The sequence below is a fragment of the Primulina tabacum genome, chromosome 11, assembly GCF_025594145.1.
Source record: "Primulina tabacum isolate GXHZ01 chromosome 11, ASM2559414v2, whole genome shotgun sequence".
Taxonomy (NCBI): Eukaryota; Viridiplantae; Streptophyta; class Magnoliopsida; order Lamiales; family Gesneriaceae; genus Primulina; species Primulina tabacum.
In genome coordinates this window covers 3,000,087-3,026,782 of record NC_134560.1, presented here as the reverse complement: position 1 = coordinate 3,026,782, position 26,696 = coordinate 3,000,087, and the positions used below count along the sequence as shown (strand labels likewise).

At 33.2% G+C, this 26,696-nt stretch overlaps 2 protein-coding genes and 1 pseudogene across 6 annotated transcripts; 1 reads left to right on the top strand and 2 right to left on the bottom strand.

Moving 5' to 3' along the window:
• Positions 1-977: 977 nt before the first annotated feature.
• Positions 978-6,874, bottom strand: LOC142517706 (proton pump-interactor 1-like). Of its 3 annotated transcripts, none has more exons than XM_075620092.1 (7): positions 6,805-6,874; positions 5,249-5,632; positions 4,312-4,503; positions 4,013-4,192; positions 3,725-3,919; positions 2,281-2,379; positions 978-2,190 (listed from the first exon to the last, which is right to left on the bottom strand). In XM_075620092.1, the coding sequence occupies exons 2-7, from the start codon at positions 5,585-5,587 to the stop codon at positions 1,246-1,248; spliced, it is 1,950 nt and encodes a 649-aa protein (XP_075476207.1). In that variant the 5' UTR covers positions 5,588-5,632; positions 6,805-6,874; the 3' UTR covers positions 978-1,245. The 3 variants fall into 3 exon arrangements, with proteins under 3 accessions (XP_075476207.1, XP_075476205.1, XP_075476206.1); XM_075620090.1 differs by lacking the exon at positions 6,805-6,874 and adding an exon at positions 6,499-6,753 and having other exon boundaries at positions 5,249-5,624; XM_075620091.1 differs by lacking the exon at positions 6,805-6,874 and adding an exon at positions 6,503-6,669.
• A 7,177-nt stretch (positions 6,875-14,051) lies between these two features.
• LOC142517921 (beta-glucuronosyltransferase GlcAT14A-like) lies at positions 14,052-17,128 on the top strand (annotated as a pseudogene).
• Positions 17,129-18,983: 1,855 nt separating this feature from the next.
• LOC142517632 (protein SPA1-RELATED 4-like) lies at positions 18,984-26,214 on the bottom strand. 3 transcript variants are annotated; one of them, XM_075619961.1, is made up of 7 exons: positions 24,035-26,213; positions 23,708-23,865; positions 21,678-22,644; positions 21,413-21,586; positions 20,995-21,306; positions 20,668-20,727; positions 18,984-19,377 (listed from the first exon to the last, which is right to left on the bottom strand). In XM_075619961.1, exons 1-7 carry the CDS (start codon positions 24,920-24,922, stop codon positions 19,189-19,191), a joined length of 2,748 nt encoding a protein of 915 aa, XP_075476076.1. In that variant the 5' UTR covers positions 24,923-26,213; the 3' UTR covers positions 18,984-19,188. The 3 variants fall into 3 exon arrangements, with proteins under 3 accessions (XP_075476076.1, XP_075476077.1, XP_075476078.1); XM_075619962.1 differs by having other exon boundaries at positions 21,440-21,586; positions 24,035-26,212; XM_075619963.1 differs by lacking the exons at positions 18,984-19,377; positions 20,668-20,727 and having other exon boundaries at positions 21,053-21,306; positions 21,394-21,586; positions 24,035-26,214.
• Positions 26,215-26,696: the final 482 nt, after the last annotated feature.

Here is a 26,696-nt window from a genome sequence, read left to right as displayed (position 1 = left end):
TTTGAAAATGTGACGTGGTTTTGATAATTGTTGATATATAGCTATCACATGTTTATTTTATTATAGTAATACATTATTGTATATAGTAAACAAAACAATGACCATAAGAACTCGCACGTTTATTTCAAGTGAACGAAAGTATAAGATAACTCACACTCGTTTAATGATACAAAGTAAGCCAATTCACTCTGTGTGAGAAGGCAAGTCGAATCATAGAAACCAACATATTATATATGATATGGCTGTGTCAAAGTGATCTTGCAACATTTTTGGAATTCATTCAAGCAAGAATGCAGTATTTTCTGGCGTTTATGAAGCGACTATCTTTCATTCTGAAGTAAATCTAGTGCTCCAGGAGCCGTAAACATGTCCATGAACTTCTCATCACTCACAGCAAACAAATCCAATCCAGGTGCTACCATGAGGCGCTCTTTGCTGCACAAGTAAAAAAATCATAGCCCATCATTTGATTCAGATTGATCACCAATAGGGATTTAGTTTCATGGATATAAAAATGAGTTTAATGGCTTCTTCTAATCAATTTGGTGTTTTGTAATAAACGGGGAAGATACTTAATTGGTGATTACTTAGCTGGTACGTATTACCTTTAAAACAAAAACTCCACGGTTAATAAGAACACATCCCCTTACCAAGGTATTAAAAAACCAGAATTCAGAGTTGATGCCACTCCCCTCTCATCTAGAACTTCATGAATTCGAGAAAAATGCTGAGCAGCAGGTGAACATATCTCTGAGTAAGCTGATCCTGAAAGATACGAGGTTGATATTCTTATATTAAGCAATATTGTTTTTTTCAAGACAAATAGATATTTTTAAGAATTTTTTTTCAAAATTGATATATTTAAGTTCCTTATTCTACAATGTAATAGAAGTTGGCAGTAATGTCATCCCTAATTCTGTTTCATAATTTCAAAAGCCAAACCGTGAAAAAATTGTTAATCTATTTGCAACTATTGCTAAACTTTATCATAATTTTCTTGATACAACAAAGTTACGCATAGTATCCAATTCTACATACCATACCATAACAGCTTGCAGTAGTAAACGAAGGTTTCAACAATATTTTTAGGAGCAAAATTGAAAATACAATCCAAAAAAACAAAAGAGTTGCACAGTTTCTCTGCTGTAAGTATCTCAAACTCCATCCTAGTACACAGGACGCCAAAAACTATCGCCCACTACCATAGTATAACAGTCTCTCAAGAGTTGTTTCCTCTCCACTACCTTAACTAAGATAGCTGTAGCCAACAACCATAAGTGCAAGAACCACCAGAGCAGCAGAAATAGCCCACATCCAATAGTTTGTCGCCTTCTTGCGTTTGAGCATGGCCTTTGGTGGAAGTGAATCCAGACCGCCTCTGGGGCGTGCTCTATACCTGATTGGGTTTTCTTTACGAGCCTTGATCTTGTGGGGAACAGGAGTTTCGTACTTTTCCTCGACCATCTCCTGTTCAACAACTTCTTCGTTTGTTTCAGACGGCTCTTCAGAATCCACAGCAGCAGCAGTGGTGCCAGTCTTCTTCCTTGCTCTCTTTTCACGCTCCTGTATAAATTCGAATAAAATAACTTCAGTATCAAAGCTTGAAAAATTGTTAGTTGGAAATAGTGTGTGAAAAAAAAAAGATATAATTTCCTTGAGCTTCTTTTCCGCTTCCTGCACAGCTTTTTTAGCTGCTTTGGCCGCAGCTTTCTCTGCCAACTTCTTCCTCCTTTCTTCTGTCTGAATGCGCTTGGCCATCTCTTCTGCTTTCTTAAGCTCTTTCAGCTTAGTTTCATCCAATTCTTCCTTCCTGGGGAGAGAATCCTTCTGGATTTTATCAGACTGAAACACTTCCTCCCTGTCTTGCTCTTCAATCTTCTCCGAGGCGAGTTCTGTTTTATTGTTTCCTTTATTGCTTTTAGCATTCTTAGGATTCTGATCTTTCTGTTCCGAAGCATCTCCTTTAGCCGCGGAGACCAAATCTTGCTTTGGGGGTTGTTTAAAAGTTGTTTTTACCACCTCTGGCACAGATGGAGTGGGCACCTCTACTGACACCAGTGGTTTCTCCTCCGAATTCCTCATCCGACCATCCCTACTCAACTGCCTCGCATCAAGAGAGGACAAGATTCTTCTCTCATAATCATCCCGAAAAGCCTTATTATTATTCCAGAGGTTCATGAAGTTCCCAACCTGATTGAGGGAACAACGGAGAACTGTGAAATAAATTATTACAAAATAATGACGTTGAGTTACTAGTTAAAAGAACATTATCCTCCAAACCTCTGTATCTGAAAGATCCTTCAGGGCCACAACATCCTTGTTAACTGCAAGTACTTTAGCTTTGGTCAAGATGACACGATTTTGATGCAAGGGAGAATTCTGAAAGATGGAATAGAAATTTCATAATGATCGAAATTGTGAATATGGCATTGTTTCCAAGAATGACTTTATGGCAAAAAATATTCAGATTTAAGCTACTAAGAAAAATAGAAAAGCAATCAAGTAACGAGTCCATTTACGACGACTATCCATCATATTTTATCACATTAAAGACTATATAAAGGGATAAACTTTTCTTCCTATTAGCGTCATATATAAAAGAATCAACAACAGCACATGATGAACAATTAAGAAACAACGTTTCACAATTGCATATCAGTGCAAGTGTTCTCTAGTATTGTTATTGTAGTTAAATCTGTGGCATAGTTATTGGTGGCTTAAGGTCTCACTGAGGCAACAAGCATCATAGAACATAAGCACAAGGCATGTGCTTATCAAAGTAAGGGATTTTGGCGCTAATATATTAATATCTAAACTGTGAAGATTATGTCATCCTATGTCATTTATCAGGTTCTTTAAATTCTGTTAAACACAGAAAAACAGATAGTCGTAATTTCTAAACAAAAATGGAAGATCATAGCCTTACATGTTATGCTGAATTTACCATCACTAAATTTAGGATGTACTTAAAAAGCGTTTTGAGCTTTAAAGATACTAAAGAATTGTGTTTCACAACCCAAGCATGAACTTTATTGAAATGCTGAGCCTTGACTTGCATTTGAGCAACGTTTCAGCCTCGTTGCACCTTGTGCCCGACACACATCTGATTATAGGTTTTCACTAACTACTGTGTGATTTTTAAAAACATTTTGACACTGATTTTTTTAAGTAATATAGCCAACAAATAAAACTAACAATTGAAAAAAGAAACATTTTGATTATAAACCAAAATGTATTGCAAGTTTAATAATATGATAATGAGTATTTAACTCGAAATTTATTAAGATTCAAACCTTATTGACTATAATAATATTCATAAATCAAGATTTAATATAATATATTTATTTTAGATGATTTCTTAATAATGAAGTAACAAGGATATAGTGAAAATTTAATTATTTTTATTCTACAATAATTTTAATAACATTCAAACTTTATCAAATACAATGGATATGTTTGTCAAGAGATCGAAAGGATCGGCATGATATAGTTTGTATTTGGTATGATGTAGTGGGTATTTTGGCCGAGTGAGCTCAAACAAGGGGCTCTCTCTTGATACACAGTATAAATGGTCGGTGCATGCTAAAATCACGTCATGGAAAACAGATAGTCCAAAAAATCAGGGTCGTAGTCAATACATTGCATATATAGCTGTAAATCTAAATAATCATACGCGTATCAATATTAAATTGAATTATAGTGATCATAAATTTAAGAAGCGTACCCCTTCGTCTCGCTGCTTTCTCAATTCTTTAATGTTTTCGAAAGTCTTGTCTCTCTTTTCAGTAAGTGCAGTCAATTCCTCCTCTAAAGCTTTGATCGCTTTCTCTACTGTCAGTTTTTCATCCTCAAGCTGCTTCAGTCTGACATTAATCACTTGCTTTTCCTTTCGAACTCCATCAAGATCAACTCCAATCAGCTGCAAAAATACCAAAAAATAAGTATTAGTCTACTGATAAATGGAACTCGTGAAGATTCTAAACATGAAAATGTCAAGGGACTAGATTCTTACTTTGACCTGGTCCTGAATGGCTTCTTTTTCACCTAACGAGTCCTGAATCCTCGCCCTCTCAGCTGCATTTGCAATAACCTTTTCCCTTGTACCTTCGAGCTGTTTGATTTCCCTAAGGATTTGTTTTTCTTCACTGAGAGGAATGCTTTCGTGCTGAATGCGGTATTGGAAACTTTTAATCTGAGCCATTCAGCAATAATAAAAATGTTAGTTACATAACCTCGGAAATAACATATAAAGAATCGCTGTAATATATACTACGTGAAAATAATAAAAAATACAGTTATATAAAATCTTACAAGATCATTGAGTTCTTCCTCAGATGAACATATACCGGAAGCCCTTTCTCTACTTCCGGCAGGACCTCTCAACTTACCCAGAGCCTGCTGGAGAGGTTCCATTTCTTTCCTTTTTTCGTCCATAAATGTCCTGAATTGTTTATTCTCGATGCCCAAAGACCTTAATTGAGCTATTATATTGGCTCGATCCCCCTGCAACACACACTTGGTGTCATTTAAGTTCTCGTTGTTTGCTTTTCATAATTAGATATTGTAATGACCCGAATCATTATTTGAATGAAGTGCTAATTAAGACATGATTAAAGGGTTGTTAATTAAGCATTTTTATGTAATTGATTAGTTGAGGATTAACATGTTGGGATCCACCAAATTGCAAATGGACCACTCAATCTACTTCAGATGACATTATCCCGAGAAATTCAACTAGACAATGAGATAATTGGTCTGTTTTCGTTTGGGTTGTAACATTATTAAGTGATTTGGTTTTCGCTATTTAATTGTTGCTATCAAATTTAATTATGCATGTTGGTTGGTTTAGCAGTGACTCGGATAAGGGCGCTACAGATCTATATTGCACACTAACTCCAGAATCAATACCATGAGAACATGTAGAATAATTAAAATAAGACTAAAGTGGATAGATCAAGTAAACTTTCGGTAGCAACATCGCGCAGATTAATAGGACGAACCAATTTAAAGGGAGGAGGGAGGAGGGAGGAGGCATGGCTAGAGCCCATCCAACCATCAGAGGTACATTCACATGATTTAACATCATCATAACTCATGTGTTTATAGTTACTTAAATGTAGACCTTCTAACACTGAAAAGTTCTCCCAGATTGTAAAAGAACAACACAAATCAACAAAGCGCGGCATTAAAGGGGCAAACAATGAAAAAACTGGTATAGTCTCAGCTAAAACACAATACCACAGCTTACCCTTTTAGCCTTCAATTTTTCAACAAGTTTCAATCGATCCTGATTCCTTTTCTGAAGCTCTTTGTCAGCCAGATCAAGTTTGTTCTTCAGGTTTGGGTCTTCAAATGCCCGGTACCTAACAAAATAAAACGAGTGTACCTGCTTGGGCTCTGGCCACTCGTCTACTGCATCCTTAGGGATACTGGACTCAAAAACTTTAGGAGACTCTCCTTTAACTGGCTCTTCCACACCATGAGAGCCGAAATTTATATTTACTTTTCCATTTTCAACTGCAATGCTGGCTTCATTTCCATTTTCCATGTTGACAGCTGAGTTAGATTCCCCAACCTCCACACCCATGTTATGCAACAAAAGCTACGGTAAAATGCAGTAAATTCTCAAAACCTACACCAGAAAGCAATTACCGTCATCAAACAATCGACCTTACAAAATAGATGAATTCCCGAAAGGAAATATTTTATCAACAAGAAAATGATCTGTTCGAGGAACATTGATCAACGAAGATCACCCAGAGTCTTAGATCAAACAAGTGCACAATCTTAACTATGATGTTTAAGGAAATCAACTCAGGCTAAGAAAGTTAATTGGATTGGTGCATTGTCCCATTAACACTCAAATTTCCACTTCTTATCAGATGGAATCTAGAAATAGAAAAAATAAGTTAGCACCAAGAAAATTCAAGAATTCTAATTCATGCGTAATCTCGAAATCAAGATGTCCCCAATAGATAATTACAAATTAAATACTACGAGCACAAATCGAATAAAGCCACTATGTTTGAAACACCAAAATGATATAGATCAATCTCGGTAGGAAATCAACCGTAGAAATTTTAATTTTTAACAGCAAATCATCAGACATAACACGCAAATCATTCATACAATAATAACACGTGAGAATGCACATACGGGTAAAAATCACCAAAGAAATGTTCAAGAAACCGCGTAAATGAATGCAACAGTTTCGGATTATCGACCTAAACTTAAAAGATTAGTTCATCTATGTATCTTCATAAGAAAAAAAAAATGGAAATTTCGGACATAGGAAAATAAAGTCAACCCCTCATACTCCTCGATCAAATCAATACCACCCAAATTCACCAAAAAAATCAAGAACCCAACATATCGAAGAAGAGGGTGTGAAGAGCAATAAGAATTCCAAATTTGACCTAAAAAAACAATCAAAGAGTAGCAAAAAAAGGCTAGAAAAAATAGTGGGTTCCCATCAAATGGCGCAAAACTGGCATAAACTTACCAGTAATAAATAGCCAAGAAAATTACGGCGGAGATTTGTAGGAGAGACCCTCCTCTAAAGAAAGAGAGAAAGACAACAGATCGCAGCCTTTTTAGAGAGAGATGGAGAGAGAAAATGAAAGAAAGCTAAATTCTTGATTACCGAAATGGGATAAATTCACGAGACGAAAAAAGGTAGATATATATAGAGACAGAAATTTACGCCTGTGTTAGAAATAAAAAAGAAGAAACAAAATCTTGAAAATTACAATTATTATTATTTTTATTATTATTATTACCCAACACCATTAATGGTGGGATTACCGGGATTTCGGTCCGTGGTTATAGTTCTGGTAAAAAGATGCTTCAACGCGGAATGAGAAAGGAGACAAGGTTCGGGTCACACCATTGAATTACAAAAGATGAAACAAAATATCTTCTTTTGTCTTAAAACGATTTCTATGATAATGTAATGTAATTGTTTTGGAGATGACAAATATTAAATAAAAATAACTACTTTATAAGTATATTAAAATATTTTAAATGGTTCCTCTTTTAATAACATTAATACGATAATCGACAGTAAAAATTTTTTAAAAAAAATAGTTGAAATTATGTAGTATTTATATATGGATTAATTACGTTGACATCCTTGAAGTTTATCATAATTAAAATAAACCAAATTAATATAAAAATACAACTACTCCTTAACAATTTTATATATATTATCTTTAAGGAGCGTTTGGTACGCGTGATTAGGCGGGATTATTTTTTTTATCCTGCCTAGTCAGCTGTTTGGTACGCGTGATTATTTAACCAAGTCAATCCCTCCTATGAATGATTAGATTATATTAGATAGGTTAAAATAATACCTCCTCACCCCATAGGATTATTTATCCAACTCTTAATACCTCCTATTTTTTCAATTTTACATTTCTCTTATATTCAAACTCACCACCACTTCCCGCCACCGACCGCCGACGGACCGCCGCCCGACCGCCGGCGCCGACCATTTCTGGCCGCCGCCCCGTCAGCCGTTTCCGGCCGGCCGGCCACCGCCGCGACTGTCGCCGTCACCGCCGCCGCGTTGGGAAAGAGCAATTTTGTCTTTTCATCAAAAAATTCAAAATTATCCTACACTTAAAAATCTTACCAAACATAATATTATTTTACATCATATATTACAATCTTACCACTATCATTTTCTTTATCATTTATATACTAATCATTAGTTTATCTTATTCTTCCAACCAAACGTAGCTTAGGGTATATTTTGTTATCTAACCTTAGTTAATTATTTTAAAAAAAAAATGAATTTTTGCAGTGTATTTATACATTTGAGAATATTATATTTTTTAAAAATGATTGACCAAACAAATTTTCCTAAATATCTCTATTATATATTATTATCCATCCATTAAAAATTATTAAAAAAATATAATTCGAAATCTCTACAATATTCTAAATTTATCCTTAATCAATTACACTTTATATAAGTTTTTAATTTTTTCATAATTACTTTCTTAAAAAGTTTTTGTATTTTTAGTAATTGACAAATTTGAGTTATCAGAAAGTATATTAATAAAAAAAAATATATAACATTCAAAATAAAACTTTTTATCAATAGTACTTATATAAATTATAATTTTTAGAAGTTTCACTTTAATTTTATTTATGATTTTCACAATTATTTTAATAAATATAAATTTTAAATATTCGACAAATTTGATTTGAAATTACTACAAAATTAATTGTATCTTAAATAATTTTATTTTAGTCATATTTTTATTTTAAATATGAAATGGTTTTTATTATATGTATAATTTAATTGACACTATTATCATACGAGTAAAAATAATTAAAGTGTAATCAAAATTTTTGGAGTGAAAAGTCATAATTTTTGTATAAAAATATTTAGAGTGAAAAGTCATATAAAATAATATTTTTTCATTAGTATATCGGATAAGAAATTTGTATCTCAAAATTGACTCATAAAATAATCTCACATAAGTTTTTTATAATAAATATTATATACACATTTGATTTATTTGTTACTCTCTATATGTCAATTCAAGTAAAATATTATTTTGTAGAGTTTATAAATCACATTTGATAAATCAAAAATTGAATTTAAATATAAAAATTACATCTTTTTTTTTTTAAAAAAAACAAATTATTATATTGTGCTTATTTTCTTTTAACCGAGAAAATGAATGTGTCGATGAAAAAACTATAATTGTTTTTTCCTTATTTTCTTCTATGGAAGGATCGGAGAATCGGCCGCCTTGTTGGGCGGTGGCGACGGTGTTTTTGGCACGATAACTCGAGATGCATGACCAAATTACTAGAAAGCCCTCATCTACACACCAAAATTACAAATTGATGCCTATGATAAATTAGTTGGTGGGAGGTTGGAAAATAATGTTTATGCTTATGGTACAATTATTTAGTTATAACTTGAACCGTTGAGACCAAGTATTACATTTACAGCTAATAAGTATTTCTTTCATATTCAAATATTTACAGGACAAATAAGATTCAACTATAATTATATAATTATTAAAAATAAAAATTATTATATATTATATATCGTTATATTTATTTATTTATCCCAAGAATCGATCAAATCTAAATATATAAATTAAAAATTATGTATTGTTCTCCCGTCTTATCACTTATACTATCTACTCTATATCCCAAAAACTTATGTCAACTGTCTCATTGGTCAATTTTAGGATATATATATTAAAATTATATTAAAATGTCTCTTGGATTTGGGCTTTTATTAACAGACTATTATAAGATGAGGCTAATGAGCCTGTCAAATTTCATATGGACCAATATAACAAGTCAGACAAGGGCCCAAAAATAGTTGTAAAAGAGCCTCATTGAGATTTTAACATGGCTATTAGATAACAACAATTTTTATTTTTAGGCCCAAAATCGATTATGCTCAATCGGGATTTGGCGAAAGTCTATTGTAACCGAACCATCGAACCAAAACTAGTAACACTGAACAAATTAGAATTTTTTTCGACAACTTAATCGACTTATTTTAGTCATTAAAATCGATTAAATCGAACCGATAAAAAAAAAACTATTTTAAATTTTGTGTCGCTCCTCATCTAATTTTTTTATTTAATTCCGACAATGATTTATTCCTCAAAGTTGAAATGAAACTTGAAAAAGGGATTGTGTAAATGTTTAGGCTCACTTTCAAAGTTTTAATTAATTAAAAAAAGCCAAACAAAAAAATCGCAACGAAAGTGAAGCTCAAACCCTTATAATTTTTATTTCTAAATATATATAAATCTATATTGGTTTAAGCAATTTAACCGATTTTTCAAATTTAATAAATCACCTAAAGTTTAATAATACGAAAAGCCGTCTAGAATTTAATCTGTGCGGCCTACAAACATTAATTTAATGTCGCCCCTATAAAAAAACGTTGTCGCCATTTGCTTGATGTCCTTGGCCATATATATATATATATATATAACACACACACACACACATTGTATTTTTTGGTATTTGTTCTTCAAATAGATCAAATACAATATTTAAGTTGGGATTGCGTTAATTCAAATTTTAATATTTTTAATTGGGTCGATTGATATTATTCATATATCAAGATCAGCATTTTTTAGTTTACAGTGTTTTTTTAAAAATAAAATAAAATTTATGCACTTTTCTTTTATAAATTTTTCAAAAACTTAGAAGTTCGACAAAAATATTATTTAATTTCAGAGAGATGCTTGGTAATTATAAAAGACAAAAGGAAGAAGACATGGCGAGTCGACGACGTGATGCATGACGTCACTTCCTGATCGTCCATCTAAATTAATTTTCTTAAAGACGATTTTTCCATCTATTATTTTATGGAAGAAAACAACCTCAACTCGTTTTAAAAGTTTTATTGGCCTAAAAACTTATTTTGATATTTCTAAATAAATTTTAGAGAATAGTCCTGATTAAAATTTGAAAATTCACATATTTTATTTTCTAAAAGATAGACATGTCTAGGAAAGTAAAATGTTGCTTAATAATCATCGTTCAAGTAATCTATTATCTATATATATATATATATATCTATATATATAATATAAGAACCAATGTTTTCATAACCAAACAGATAATCAAACCGAACTCCCTTATACAAACGATTCAATCGGACGGTCGATCGGATGGTCGGACCGAAAAAATGTCATATTATATTAAATAATAGTAAAAAATATTTTTAAAATTCTAAATCTTAAATATGTATATAAATATCAAAAATATATTCCAAAACTTAAAATCTAAACACATATGTATAATCAAACATAATTATATATATATATATTTTTAAACAAAAATAAATCAAAATAACTTCTATTATTACTAAAATAATATTTTTAACAAAATTTAAAATTGAATCAATCACATTTATAACTAAAAATAAAATTTAAAATATAAAAAATAAATATACGAAAATAATCAAATTATTAAAAAAATTTAATATATTTTAAAAATGGTGAATAGGTCGGATCGGTTTTAAACGGCTCACCGGTTCTTGATTAGTTCGACCGTAAAATTAATTTTTATACTAGGTTCAAGGTCGGACTCGTGCCTGGTTCTCGATTGAATCGACCGGCTTGATTTTAAAAATAATGACAATTTCAACCTATAAAAGTCACTCGGAGTCTTCGTGTAATTTTGAATTTGCCTAAATCACCCTCCATCTAATCAAATTAACTATATGATTTTATTTTATATTATAATACTATTTTTTATCTCCTACCATTTGAACATAAAAAATTTATAACTCTTTAAAATTGTTTTAAATTAATTCATTCTTTATTGTTTTTTATTGAACACACACATCTCGGTTAGTTTTACTAACAAGTCAAGTATTAATTTCTCCCATTCAGTTACTCACGTTAGTTTCTTTTTGAGTTCTAGAAACAATACTAATCTTGATTTAGTTGATAATAAAACTTTTTTTTTATTTTTGTAATATAATTTTACTCAAGTGTTAGTTTCAAGATGTCAAGTTGAGAGATTTGACAAGCTGAAACTTAAATAAAGTCAAGCTGAAAATCTGGCGAGGTAAAGTATTTCAATAATATCGCATAAATCAGTAATCCAAATGACTAGCGGCCAAAACGGTTGGAAAGCCAACTTAAATATCTAGAAATTATATCTCAGGCCAGTTGAGCGAATTCGTGTGTTATAGAGGAAAAATAGTGATCGCAACATCCGACCGGCTAAACATCCACGAGCAAGTCGGCTCGATAAACCAGCTCTCGTATTTTGGCGATATCTCTAAGTTCAATTATCGTAATGAAACGATTCAACATCCATTGTAAAGATACGACAATGATCGAAAAATCATATTCAAACATTGAAGTTTGAATCTAAATTTAAGAAGCTGATATTTTGCAATAAAATTGATAGTTCTCCACAAGTTGTAGAAAAAATTCAAGCGTGTACACAGTCTAATATTTTCAGCATGCCTATATCATATATACTCGAAATTGAACGCTTTTAAATTATATGGAAAGCTAAGCAAATGACTACAACTTTCATATTCAACACTTAACCCAAAAATAAACGAATCTAGAGATATATTCACCGGACCATTTCACGTTTCACTCAACCATTTTGCTCATTCGCTCAACTGTTTTGCTCATCTGACTTGTTCATTCATTCAACTGTTTTGCTTCTGGAATCGGACTGCACCAGGAACTTGTCAGAAAGGCAAATATGATCGTTGCAATGTTAAAAACATTACATAACATTTCCAACAATCATATTTTAGTGTCTAATATATATATCAATCTTGGAAGCTATATATAAAATCTTGAAGATCATATACAATATTTTGAAGGATATTCAAAACATGAGCAGTCTGCATGAATCAATTAGCAAAAATGAGAGCAAGCCCAAAAGTGAAAGTCTAAATATATATATTAGCTTAGTGATAGCTTCTTTCCATTGTGTATGAGGATACATTTGATAGTATATGCACCGTAATAGATTAATTTCCTCACACACACAATCACTCACATACACAAGAGAGATGAGTTCCAAAATTTAGTAGAGTGATCGACTTTTCAAAAAACACTAAAAATTGTGTTTGTAGTCTTGACATAAAAGACGTTAAACATTATGCAGATTGTGAGGTTGTAGCCTAAAATTGATATTATACTAGGAGTTTCGATTAGACAATGGATAAGTCATAAGTCAAAATGAGTTTATACAAATGATTGTAAAAATTAAAGTTTTCTGGTGAATTATTCAAAGGGGAAGAATGAGTGATGCATGACGCATTTAATTGCTTTTGCTATTGTTTTTGATAGACATAGTTGAATGTGTTTCAAATACCAAAATATTACATAAAAAATATTTGATAAAATGCTTCAATCATCCCATGCTTATTGCTTCAACTTGCATACATTTTAAATATTTTTCAAAATTTTTAATCGATTTTTTGAGGGGTTATTTTGAGTTTCTCCCGTTTGATTTTATAACCAAACTCAATTTAATTTCTCGGTGTTAAATCTATTTTTGAACATTTCAAGAATGAGCTATTGTAGCTCTTTTAATCGGAAAATATTTTAAAGATTTTATTTATCCTTTTAAACGTATGAATAAACTCTGACTCGTTGTTAACATTTATAATTAAAAATATGATTAACACCCAAATACATATTTTTTATTCATTAATAAAAATAAATAAATTGCAACAAATTAAAGAGCAGGACTCGTGAAGATTATCCGTGAGACGAGTCAACTCGATCTATACTTACAATAAAAATTATTACTTTTTAAATTAAACAATATTTTTTCATAAGTCGGAAATGAGATATATCACATAAAATTAACATGTGAAAGACGATTTCATAAAATTTCGTGTGTAATTGCATATTTTCGCTGATATGTGGGGGAAAATACCATAACGAGTTTAATAATAACAAATGCACCAACCTCAACCACTAACAAAATTTTAAATCAGATCATTGACTCCACCACTATTATTATTGATAAAATCTTTTCCCAAACTCAATAGCCTCCTCAGAAATGAATTCATGGGTCCCTCTAAATAAAATACATATAATCAAAGCAATCCAAGAATTGTATACAAAACGAACTCAATTAAATAATAATTACTGATTAAGAATGTATATATTTAGAAATATATAAAACATAGTAAGAATTTGACAAAGAGATGTGATATTTAGCACAAATAATAAACAAAGAGATGTGATATTTACACTATATTAGCGTTATTTATATTTTATTTTATGTATAAATATATGTCAAATAAAAAATAATAATAATAAGAGTAGATTTCTTGTCAGACGATCTCACGAATCTTTATCTGTGAGACGGGTCAACCCTACCGATATTCACAATAAAAAGTAATACTCTTAGCATAAAAAATAATATATTTTCATGGATGAGTCAAATAAAAAATTCGTCTCATAAAATACGATTCGTGAAATCGTGTCACATGAATTTTTGCATAAATATCAACTACTCTTAGTACTCTGACAGAGATAGGTAATAGGAAATAGGAGAAGCAGACCTTTAAATTTTGCAAGTCCACGGAATGAAGTTATAAATGAAGAAGAAGACGTTGGGGTCAAACCGAATAGCACACCAGGATTCAATGCTTTCCCATGTCTAATCCAATCTAATTTACAGGTTCAAAATATATAGTTTTCTCTGATTTTATCATCTTTTTTAATTGGTCCTATCCTTCTTCCTCCTACAACGTAGTAACAGAATTACACGCACGAAGCACTCCCTGAAATTTCGTGATCACTGCAATCTTTAGATTATGATATTGAAGAACGACTCAAACCCACCATTTTTTAGAGTGTTTTTTTCACTCAAACAGCTGTATTTCTTCCTCTCCTCGAGATCTTTCTCCCCATACACAATATACGTGGGACACTGATGCTTTTTTAACCAACGTGAGGCAATAAATAACATAACATAAAGTTTCGGCTTTTTTAATTAGAATTGTATGGTTTTAGCTGGTGATTGCATATTCGTTTTGTCGCTGACGTACTTGTAGTGTTTCGTTGTCATACAGATTCATGCTTACTTTAATGGCTGATGTTTTGATATTCAAGTTTATTGAACTTCTTGTGATTGCTGTTGTAACTGATAAGTTTTTTTCTCCCTCTATTTCTGGGATTGTGGGTTGATTAGATCGTAGATTGAGTGATCTAAACGAACGATTTGGGATTTGTGCCTTGCCGTCTATATAATTCTCTGGTTGCTGTTCTGTTCTGTCGGTGAACTGTTGGCTAATTTTTCAAGATTTATATTGTTTTGGGTTTTCATCATCGAGTCCTATTAAAAACTTCTCGCACATGAGTTGATTGAGATAATACAGATGTATTTTTGTTAAATTAGTTCTGATTGACTGTGAGCGTTTGCTGCTTCGATTATATTGATGCTGTATTCATGTCTTTTCTGCTCAATTTTTCGGCCGTACGCACAGAAGAATAATATTTTAAGATGAATAATTTTTACTATATTTTTTTGGCTTTGGGCAAAATGATGTTTATTTGTAATATAATAGTGCAGAAATGTATTTTGTTTTAGTCATTTGCTAGTTGTTTGAAGGGTCTTTCTTAATTGTATAAGGTAACTTAGAATTCAACAATGACTAAAATTTTGATCTTTTTTTGTATCTAGATTCCTTTTAACATAATACATTTCTCGGTTCCGATCAAAGAACTCTTTGATTCATGTTTCAGCAGTCGGTGCTACAATAGGGGTCAACAACCCACCATTATAAATCACTTTTGCGTTCAAATCTTTTGTACGAATATATCAGATATCACAATTCAGTTGTGATGAGAATTTCTTGTTAGCTTTCATGATCACAAGCTTTAGCAATGGGGTACATGAATATGGAGAAGAAGAAGTGGATGTTCCCTCTTGTTATAAGCTCGTTAGTATTCATTTTGCTTCTTGCCACCTCCTTCAATATGGGGCTTGTTTCCTCCTTGAACTCAATCAATTCGGTTTTTTCGATATTCCCTTCTCGTTTAATGAACAATCAAAGCGACCCTTATTTTGCTGAAGCAAAGCTTAATCGAGCTCCACCCCCTCCAGCTCGTCCTTCAGTTCCCAAGTTTGCTTATTTAATATCTGGTTCTAAAGGCGATTTGGAGAAACTTTGGAGGACTCTTCACTCTTTGTATCATCCATGGAATTATTATGTGGTTCATCTTGATCTCGAGTCTCCTCCAGAGGAGAGATTGGAGCTCCAGTCTAGGGTCGAAAATCATACTCTTTTTGCGAAAGTTGGGAATGTTTTTATGAACAGCAAAGCGAATATGGTTACTTATAGAGGCCCCACCATGGTTTCTAGTACTCTTCACGCTTGTGCTATTCTTTTGAAGAGACATAAAGATTGGGACTGGTTTATTAATCTCAGTGCTTCAGATTATCCGTTGGTGACTCAAGATGGTGAGTTTTTGAGTTCTTCCTGGGATGTTACAAGGAATCTGTGATTTATATCTTTGTTGCAAGAGTTTCTTGAAATATGACTAATTTGTCGTTCTCGCAGATCTTCTTCGCACATTTTCTGATTTGAAAAGAGAGCTTAATTTTGTCGAACACACGAGCAATTTAGGCTGGAAAGCGTAAGTTTTCTGTGTGTTAAGTTGGATTGTTTGGTGTCGAGAAGATGAGGCCATGGAAGCTTAGTAATGCAAAATGACTTCGTTGCAGGAACCAAAGGGCGATGCCATTGATTGTTGATCCAGGACTCTACCAGAAAACAAAGTCCGACAGTATTTTGGGTTTCTCCCAAGAGAAATTTACCTACAGCATTTAAACTGTTTACTGGTTAGTTCTTGCATCTGTTTTTTCAGACTTGGTGAAATATTAAATACGACATTTCTCAACTGTTAGCAGATAAAAATTTCGTGCACATATGTCTATAATGTAGAGTTTTATCGCCATTTGCAGGCTCAGCTTGGATGATCTTATCACGCTCATTTGTCGAATACTGCATATGGGGCTGGGATAATCTTCCCAGAACTTTGCTCATGTATTACTCCAACTTTGTTTCCTCCCCAGAAGGCTATTTTCAGACTGTCATCTGCAACGCCCCGGAATTTGTTTCAACTGTTGTAAACCATGACATGCACTATATTTCTTGGGATAATCCGCCGCAACAACACCCCCACACTCTGTCCCTCAACGACACTTATAAAATTTATGCTAGTAATGCTGCCTTCGCACGTAAATTCAAAAGGGACTCTCCTGTCTTGGACAAAATCGACAGAGAACTGCTGAGGCGAAAAAATGGGAGCTTTACGCCTGGTGGCTGGTGCGCAGGAAAACCACGGTGTACTAAGGTTGGAAATGTAACGAAGCTTAGACCAGGTCCTGGTGCTGATAGGCTTGGAAGACTTATAGGTAAACTGGTTTTGTCACCAAAATTCAGACAGAACCAGTGCAGATAGATTTCTTGTATCATTCTTGCTCCTGGACATTAGAGATCGAAAATACTATAGTTACATGGCAAGCTCCATTAATGCATTATATTACACTCACACGCCACCTAGCCACATTTTTGTAGGCTCTTCCTAATCAGATGTTGCACAATATTCTTATGAAAATCGATTTATATCTTTCTCGGCATACTCACGTTTTCATAAAAAAAATACGCATTATGATTTCACCAGCAGTAGAAACGCCAATAAAATTTGTCTTTTAAGTGAAGATCAAGAACCATGTGCTGAGACCATACAAGCATAAATCAATATATATATATATATATATATATATATATACACACACACATATTTTCCCCTCAACCTTATCCTATATATATATATATATATACTAGGAATGATCACGTGCGATACACGTGGATGATTAATAATGAAAAATATAACAACGAGATTTAGATAATTTTTAAAATCATTTGAACATCTTGTTTATGAGTATTTATTAATCTAAATATATCATACCACAATAAATAAAAATACATCATGAAGATAAATCATATAAATTCACTTATTTATATAACATTTTTCAATTTGCATGATTATAACATAATGACAGTTCTATCAAATTAACAAAGATATTCTTCATCCAAATATCATTCACAATGGAAAAAAATAAAAATAAAATTAAGAGAATAGTAAATTTACTAAAACCAAAATCACAATGTATTTAAATAGAGTGCATATAGTGATTGTCAAATAAAATCTCTTAATTAACTAAATTATCATACTGATGTTAAAATAAAACCCCTAAACTTGTTATTAAGTTAAATATCAATTGTGTTTTTGCTAATTTTTAACTCCTTGCAAATTTTGTTTAACATTTTCCTTTTTTAGAATAGATATTATACATCAACTCAAATATTTTAAACGGTATAATAGCTCAATCATCATGATTCGATCGATGTATCCAACAATGACAATTATTGCACTCCAACAATATCAATAATTACACTAATTGCAATATATATAATCGATCTCATGACTTTGACTCTTATATATATCAATTGTAAGATCATGCATTTGCCGCTTTACCAAAAGTTATAACCAAATAACGATTCAACATTAACTAAATTCTTTTAAAATCGTAAAACAACTCAAACGTCATATTTCGATTGTTATACCTTACATAAACAATTATTGAACCTAACAAATATGATATAGTGTTATTTTACATTCTAGAAATCATTTTTCTAAATCAAATTTATCTTCACTAATCAAATAATTTCATCGAACACAAAGTAGTTTTAATTACTAATAATAATTTAAACACAAATATTAATTGTTAGGGTGACCACTCTATGTCCTCACCTATGTTTCATTAAGTTGCAATCATAGAAATAATGCACAATGAATTAGTAAACATAACTTAGTTAATTTAATAAGTGAGTAATATTAAATAATAATTTTGTTATTTTGAAATGTGAAAAATAGTTTTTATATATATAAATTCATCATATATAATGATAAATTAATTAATATGTAGAAAAGAGAAAAAAATTGTTTTTTATGTATGTAATTTCATCATACTTTATATTATGTTTAGAACGCAATTGAAAATTGATAACAAAATATATAATAATATAAACTTTAATTTTAAAAATATTATTATTTAAAATATTATCAGAATACATGATGAATCATAAGTGAAATCACTAAATTATTGAGTAACTATTTATTTAATTATTACTTAAATCAATTTATAAAATAAAATAAAAGAAAAGATATAAATATTAAATATTCATAGGAAGAAATACACTGATTTTAGTAACAAATTTTAGTTAGCAAAAAAGAAAAATTATGGGTAAATTGATAAATTCAATATGCATTAATATCTAAAGGCATTTAAGATAGATATTAAATTATAAAAGAACCCATCAAAAAAATTATTGATTTAATTTGCTACATTAAATGAATAAGGGTATATTGGAAAATTCACAATTAGAAGTCATATATTTATATGTATGTTAGATATATATATATATATATATATATACGTATTCCCCTCACCCTTATCCTTCCTAATCTTTATATATACACATTCAATCAAAAATATGAATCTCATTCTCCGTGTTAAAATCATGTCCATTACAAAAGCTACAGCAATTTTTTTTCTCAATGCACCATCACCCCAGCATCAACTACTCTGAGTGGATTGTGGAAGTTTTCCGAATAGTTCAAGTAGTCAAGCCATCTCCAGAAGCTTAATATTTCCCATAGAATTTGCAGCAACTAACGTGGAAGACTGGCTACGCCAACATACAGAAGAAATGAACTGTGTGGTATCATCCACTTCGTCACCGGAAAGTGGATCCATGCTATTAAATCTGTATGTTAGTGTGGGCATGGGAAATGCTTTGTGATAAACAAAAACCTGCATGGATATAAACAAATTAGAGAGAAGAAAGACAATGTAATATTCAGTGAAAAGGATTTGAGAGGCGGTAGCTGAGGGTCGTAATTAATATAGTATGTCTCTCCCGAATAACTATGCCACTTATACATCTTCTTATTGAAATTTCTTCTGCGGTACTGCCCTAACTGCGGTGAGAGAAAGAAAGAAATGTAGAAACTTCTTTCCCAGACCATCTGCACCAAATATGCTAGGACTAGCTGTTTTTTAAGTGACGCGACCAGCAAAGACTGGTCTGGACGATAACTTCCCGAGAACTATATCATGAATTTTTTGAAAATAAATGCTTAATATAATGGATTTAATCCAACCATCTTATTTATGGAATCTAGTTTCTTTCTTCTAACACTCCATGCCACTGAACCCTCTTGTATCGGGCGCCTTTCATCTATCAATAAGGGTCATTAAAATACATGCATTTGGCTCAACCCATGTGACCGATGGTCGCCCCAAGAATTAATCATCATTCCTGTGCCCACTTCAAGCCAATGGCCTCTTTCCAGTATCCCTACTTATCCTCTTCTATCCCACTCTCACAGATGTAAGCTAGTACTATCCCAATTACCCTTGACGACATCATTTGTTTCAGTTGATAGGATGGTAATGAAATAATGATAGATTTCTAATACATCTTCATCCTATGTTCGGTTTACTAATTAATTGTTCTACTTTCTTTCTTATCCTATAAAATCAAATGATTTATTATTCGATAAATAATCACCTATCATCCTATTAACCGAACAAGACGACACCGAACATGATCGGTGAAATTACAATTCAGCTTTAGAAGAAAACTAAGCGTCCTACATCGTTATTTACTTGTAATTGTGTGCGCATGGAGCCCTATGCATGATAGGTGAGTGACTTCTTTAAGTCCTCTCAATTGATTTATCTCGCCGGGAATCAAAACATCGTAAAGATCGGGGCCTCACTAGTCACCACCACAGGTAATTGTCCCCATCTCAACCACACCCGAACAAATCAACAATGCACAGATGTTACCTCTGCTACTCTTTTTAAAATCATTGTCAATTTATTTTCTGGTCTTGGTCACAAGAAGAGGGTATGGCCTAAAACATGTTTAGAGAAGTCTGTTACAGGCAAGAGTAGCAGTCTTGAACGAAAAATTATCAGCAGCAGTTAACTAGAAAGAACTACATAGGAAAGCATATATGTAGTTACTAATTAAAAATTAAAAGACGAAAAGCAGATTGTATAGCAAGTATCAATATACAGCACCACGTAAAATACCTCATTTGTTTCTGAGCCAGTTGCAATGTAGCCTTCAGATACAGACAAACCAACAAAATTCTGAAAAATGGGTGATCTATCCATCAGTGTCAAACTTATTATAATTTTGTTAACTGCAATATCTGGGCATTAGAATTGGGTGGGGAAATATCAAAGAGATACTGAATCGACAACAAAATAATGGAACTTGAACCTGAGTACCTGACTACTGTCCCGGAAATTGTTTGTGAGTAATCAACTAATCATGCACATTAACATTTCGAATAATGGTGTCCACTATTTATGGTACGGTATTACCATTAAAAGAAAAAATAAGAAACACCACACCTTTACATTAAGGTGGCCAGTGAATGACTGCAGAGGACAATCGATAACTCTTGCTGTGTTCATGGACAAATCCCAGAGCTTTAGTGTGTTATCCGTGGATGCGGACACAAGTGTTGTTGAATCTATGAACTTCACGTAACTCACTGTTTTGTTATGACCAACTAGAGTGCAAAGGGGAATTTTTGAGTTACGAAGATCATAGTAATATATCATATGATCTGCTGAACCAAATGCAAGGGAGCGACCGGAGTCAGTGGGAAATTGAACACAGCAGACATTGGCCTTTGTCTTAATGGTACCGACACTTGCTCCCTGCAGTGGCAATTGAAGCAAGAAAATTAACTTGTTACATTTCTAGAATTTACTTCATGCAGCAATGATAACTAGATGCTTTAGTACATTTAGTTTCAAAGCTCACATCCACCAAGTGCAAAAATAGAATTGCCTGATTGATATTCCAGAGCTTAACGGTACCATCATCGCTCCCGCTAGCCAGCATGGTTGGATCAGCCACTGAAAAGTCTACAGACCACACACGACGCTCATGTTCTCTCATTTCCATGAAAATTTGGTTTCTCATGGCATCCCACACCTGAAAATATATCCAGAGAGAATTGATCACAACACAATTAATCACTGGAAGAGTAAGTGGAACAGATTTACACATTTAATATCAAACTTACCTGCACCACCCCTTCAAAGTTACTTGAAGCAATCTGACTTTTAATGTAGCCGTTCCAACATATGCTGCTGAGCTTCGATCTACTTGCCATTTCTACCACAGGATAGTGAATATCACGTTCTTCATTTAAGATTGAATTGTATTCAAAAATTTTTATCTTCTTGTTTACACCAGCAGTCGCAAAAAACTCCCCATCACGGTCAAAACTAAGGGAGCATACGAGGTTGGAGGAATTTAAGAGATCCCCTTGCTTTAAGTTTGCTTTAACTTTGAGCTTACTAAAAGATAGATACTTGCATAGGCCTTCAAGAAATGTGTTTATCCATCCACTTTGCTTCTGCTCATTGCACCTTTCTTTTGATGATGGATTACTGATGGAACTTCTTTCAGTTGCAGAAATAGATCCTCTACCATCACTATTGACAGGGAAATTTCTGGCCAATGATCTGCCTCGTGGTTTGGCAGCCATGCATCTCGTTAAAAAGTAAGCTGATTCCAGTTTCCTAATATTAGTCATCAGTCTAGAATTTTTGGAGAGATCGTTCCCCTGATATCCAGAAGGCATCTCTAACTTTTGATGTTCATCTGCACGGTGGGAAGTTTCACCTGGGTTGCTGTCACAAAGGCCCTGCCTAATTCTCTTTCTAGAACCTGAACTACCAGATTCATCAGCGCCAGTAATGCTAATTGACTGGCAACCTGAGGTGGAATTCTCGGCCAACTCTAATTTTTGGCCTCCTTTTATTCTAAGAGCTGTCTGCAGATTTGAGACTTCTTCTATGTCAGAAGACATTATGGATATGGTCTCGTTCAAGCTATCTGCGGTATCCTGCTTCCTTTGTTGCAGTAGCAGAAGAAACTCCAGCAACAACTCCTGCTCTTCTATCTTCTCTCGAAGGTCTATGGCAGCTTCTCGTTCTTCTATGCCATCTCTTGGTGCATTCAAAAACTCACTTTGCAGCAACTCGCTGCAAACAGAAAGAGAGTATCATGGCTGTCAAACACAACTTAGAAACAGAACACACATCTGCGAGACAAATCCACCGAGAAGAGTATTTGTGGAGAGTTTAGTGAAGATGGGACCAAAGTTTAGTAAAGATGGGACCGTCTGATGTACAAAAAAAATATGCTATATAGAAATCACACTTGATCATAGAAATTAGAAAGATTGAACATGTATGACGATATAAATGAACAGTCTGATGACTATCATATCCACCCATTTTATATTTTTCCTGTGAAAATAGAATGCATTTGTCTGCAGGTAATTGCATATCAAATGCAATGAAATATCTAAATCAGTTTCGACAAAGCGCACGTTCTTGCTTTCATATTTTTAAGCAACAGCTCAAGCATGCACAAATTCACAAGAACAGACAGCTCAACTCTGCTATTTCCCCATAATAAATCAATGTTAGCACTCTTATGCATATAGTACTCTCAAGGCAAGTAATTTACGAGTCTACAAAATGAGCTACTTTGGATAGAGAAGCTCGTTTTAGAAATAATCCTTATCTTTACAAAATGCCCTTCTCAAAAACAGGTAGCATCTGGTGGGTCTTCATCTCTAAAACTACGCTTAAAAAAACAAAAGCTAGAAGATAGAAATATGTGACTTTTAGGCTTTTGCTCCAACTTCACCTCAAAAAATATATCAAAAGAAGCTCGTTTCATTCCTAAAATAGAAGTAGGAAAAAAAAACTCTTTTCATTAAATAACCGAATATAAAACTGTTTATTATTTAAAAAATAAATTCTAAAAAAGTCACATTGTCCAAGAGTTCCAAGTCTTTATAAAGCTAAGAACTTCTGTATCTAAACTGCCCAATATCTACAAGAATTACAAAAAACTCGTAATTAACTCAACCAGATACATTGTCAAAAGAAAAACACGTGCCTTGTTGAAGTGGATAATAGAAACCTTTTTCGTATGAAAGGGAGATAATGTTGCAGGAAATAAATGAATACAAATAATAATGGAAAATAAAACTTGAAGCTTCAACGGATTGGAAATGCTCGGACAAAAACCCACCCTATTTTCGGTCTGCTACTTGGCTCTGGATGTAGCAACCACAAGCAAAATGAAGCTTCTTTAGGCCACTTGAGAAGTAACTGGGGAGGGAGGACCCGGTGTCTCAGACTTGCCATAGTCGTGACTTTCTCTTCCATTGAATTAAAAGGGCAAAATAACTAGCTCACAAGTAAAAAATTATATCAGTAACGTCCTAGAATAAAAAAATTCATCACGCTAAATCTTACTCATTAAAGATCAACACCAAGAAAACCAGGAAGTTGGTGACAAGCATCGGAAAGGTAAACTCGTACTAATTTTTCACACAAAGAACTGCCTACCACTTACCTCAAAGAGTAAGACACCAAGCTGATAGATATCAGATGCACAGGAACTATTACAGTCGCCAACCTCTTCTGGACTGCTGTACCAACTGGATTCTTTGAGCAATATTTGTTTCATTGGAAAGGAATTCTTCTTATCACCTGTTCGTTCGTTCCCAATGACTTCTGAGGCTTGCAAAGCCTGACCTGATAATGATTGCATGCAACTGGCATCCGAATTCATATGGGAAGTGGGATTCACAACATCAGTCGGGGGCCCACAATCTTGTATGCCTAACTGACTTCTTGATCGGAGGTGTGAGTGTAAATCATGGGATGAAGGTGAAGCGGGACCCTTAAACTCAGCTGTTTGACTGTTTTCTCCATAGTCCATCGAGTCAGAATCCGAATCCGAGCAAGAAGCAGATTCAATGAAAGAAACACGATTAAGTGAAGACATGATAAAGCACGAGGGGCGGACATTGTGAACAACAATTCCCTGAGAATGTGCCAGGTTTACAATATCTACAATTTGAGAGAATATGTGAAGGCACTCAAGGGCATCCACCGTCCTTTCGGGATTATCCAACCAGTGTCTCAGGCTAACATCATTGCATTCCAAGCTCCGACCTCCAGCTGCATCACCATCCTCGGTTGCCCCAGCTTGAGTTTTGTTGTTGATACAGGGCCACAGCGTTCGTTCACTCCCTTTTCTCACTAATACTAAACCAGATTCATGGGATGCATTGCCTCCCGACGATCTGACAGTTCTTGCTTGAAAAGTTCTGGGATTTCTATCCAGTAATGATGAAGAGTTTAACCCCCTAGAATTATCAGACCTTTGCCAGTTTGACTCGGACGAGCCTTCCATAATTATCCACCTGTAAGTGTACCTACATGAATCCCATCGCATACACAAACGATATAGCACGATAATACTATCCACAAACTTTTTACAAGTTCTCTCACCACCAAAACCTCCATTTCGATCAAGTGCAAGTCATAGCCACGAAATACTAAAGCTTAGATTATGTCTATACATGTACTTGCATCTTCATTAAAATAACTCATTCAAACGAGGATACAGCCCATCCCAAGATCATCATCAGATAATGTTCCTTCAAGCAAATCACCAAAATAAGGGTAAACTGGTAACTCGGATAACCCACAAAAGTCCTATATGCAACACAGAAAGAAAAAGAGATACAGCAAGCAGCACCAGTACTCAATATGAGAAAAGGGGAGAGAGGCTAAGCTAGTTGGAGTTTCAGATGGAGCAAACAAACACATGAGAACCACACAAACTGATAATCTTAACTCTTTCTTCAAAGCTCAACAGGAGTGATAAAACAGTGCGCTTTTTTATCTCTAGAAAGCACCAGAGCCTCATGTTTGCTCCCCAAGGTATTTTTTTCCAAGAAAAAAAAAAGGAATTTGGATCGTCTACTCAAACCACAAAAAAAGGTGCTAAAAAAACACAGGCCTCATGTACAATCCCCTGATGGGTACCTATATAAATGAATGTTTACAATGTCAGAAAACGAGTCTCGTTATATCCTTTTTTATTGGTAAACCCTAAATGGATGCTATGTTATCATCTACAGCCACATTCCACCCCCTCCAATTCCAATCTCCTGTTCCATGCCCATGGCTACGTGGCTAATCCACATCCTCAAGCTCCCAATCCCCAATTCAAATGAAAAGTAGCAACATGTAATCTTAAATTTTTATATTTGATGGTTTTAATCCAATAATAAAAGATAAAATTATACTGCAGATACATGGTCCACAGTATCTTCAATTCCCAACAACACAGTCTCTAAGATGTCGAAATTGAATCACAATAAAATATTATATAATAAATTATGTGTGGCTGTGTTAAAATTGTAGACTGGTTAGTGGTTAACCTAATCTGATGACGTAAATTGCATAAAAAGAAGCAAAGTTACTCTCTTTGGAAAACCCATGATTCATTATAAGCTTCCAACCTCTGAATGTGAGAAAAAAAAGTCATTAAAAACAGAAATCGGACGCGGTGTTTAGTTCTGCTTTCGATTATTAATTAAATATTGTCGGTTTTCTCCTTATCTGAGGCACAACAAATTGCAGGAATTTAATTTAATGGATAAGTACAAATACTGTAGATAAGGGGAAATCAGTTCTCCGAGAATAGGAGGCTATGGCGGCATTCCCCTCCAACAAGAAGGTGGCATATCAGGCTGGCTATCAACAAGTGGAAACCGTTTCTAACATGTGGAAGCAATTTATTTATTTATAAACATAAAAATCAAACGAACCGTCGAAAAATTTTACTATTTTGGGATTTTTTTCAATTTCACTTTCTACATTTATTGACATTTTTCTTTGGTTTTTTTTAATTAATGCACTTATGTTAATTCTGTATTCAGTCTTGAAAAAACGTGCAACAATCTTTTGAAAGGATAAAAAAATATAAGATAAGAAAATTATTTATAATTGAAATCAAATTTCTGTTTTCGTGTGCAAATTCTTCTTGGGATTGCTTTTTGCATAGTAGTTATCTGGTATTGAATTTCAAGTTGAAGTTTTTTATTTCTACTATTATTATTAGGGGCTTTATGGTGCAATGCTTGGTAAACAAAAAAATATCCTAAATACCTATAAGATTACAAAACACTTCATTTAATTTTTAAAAATATTATAAAAAT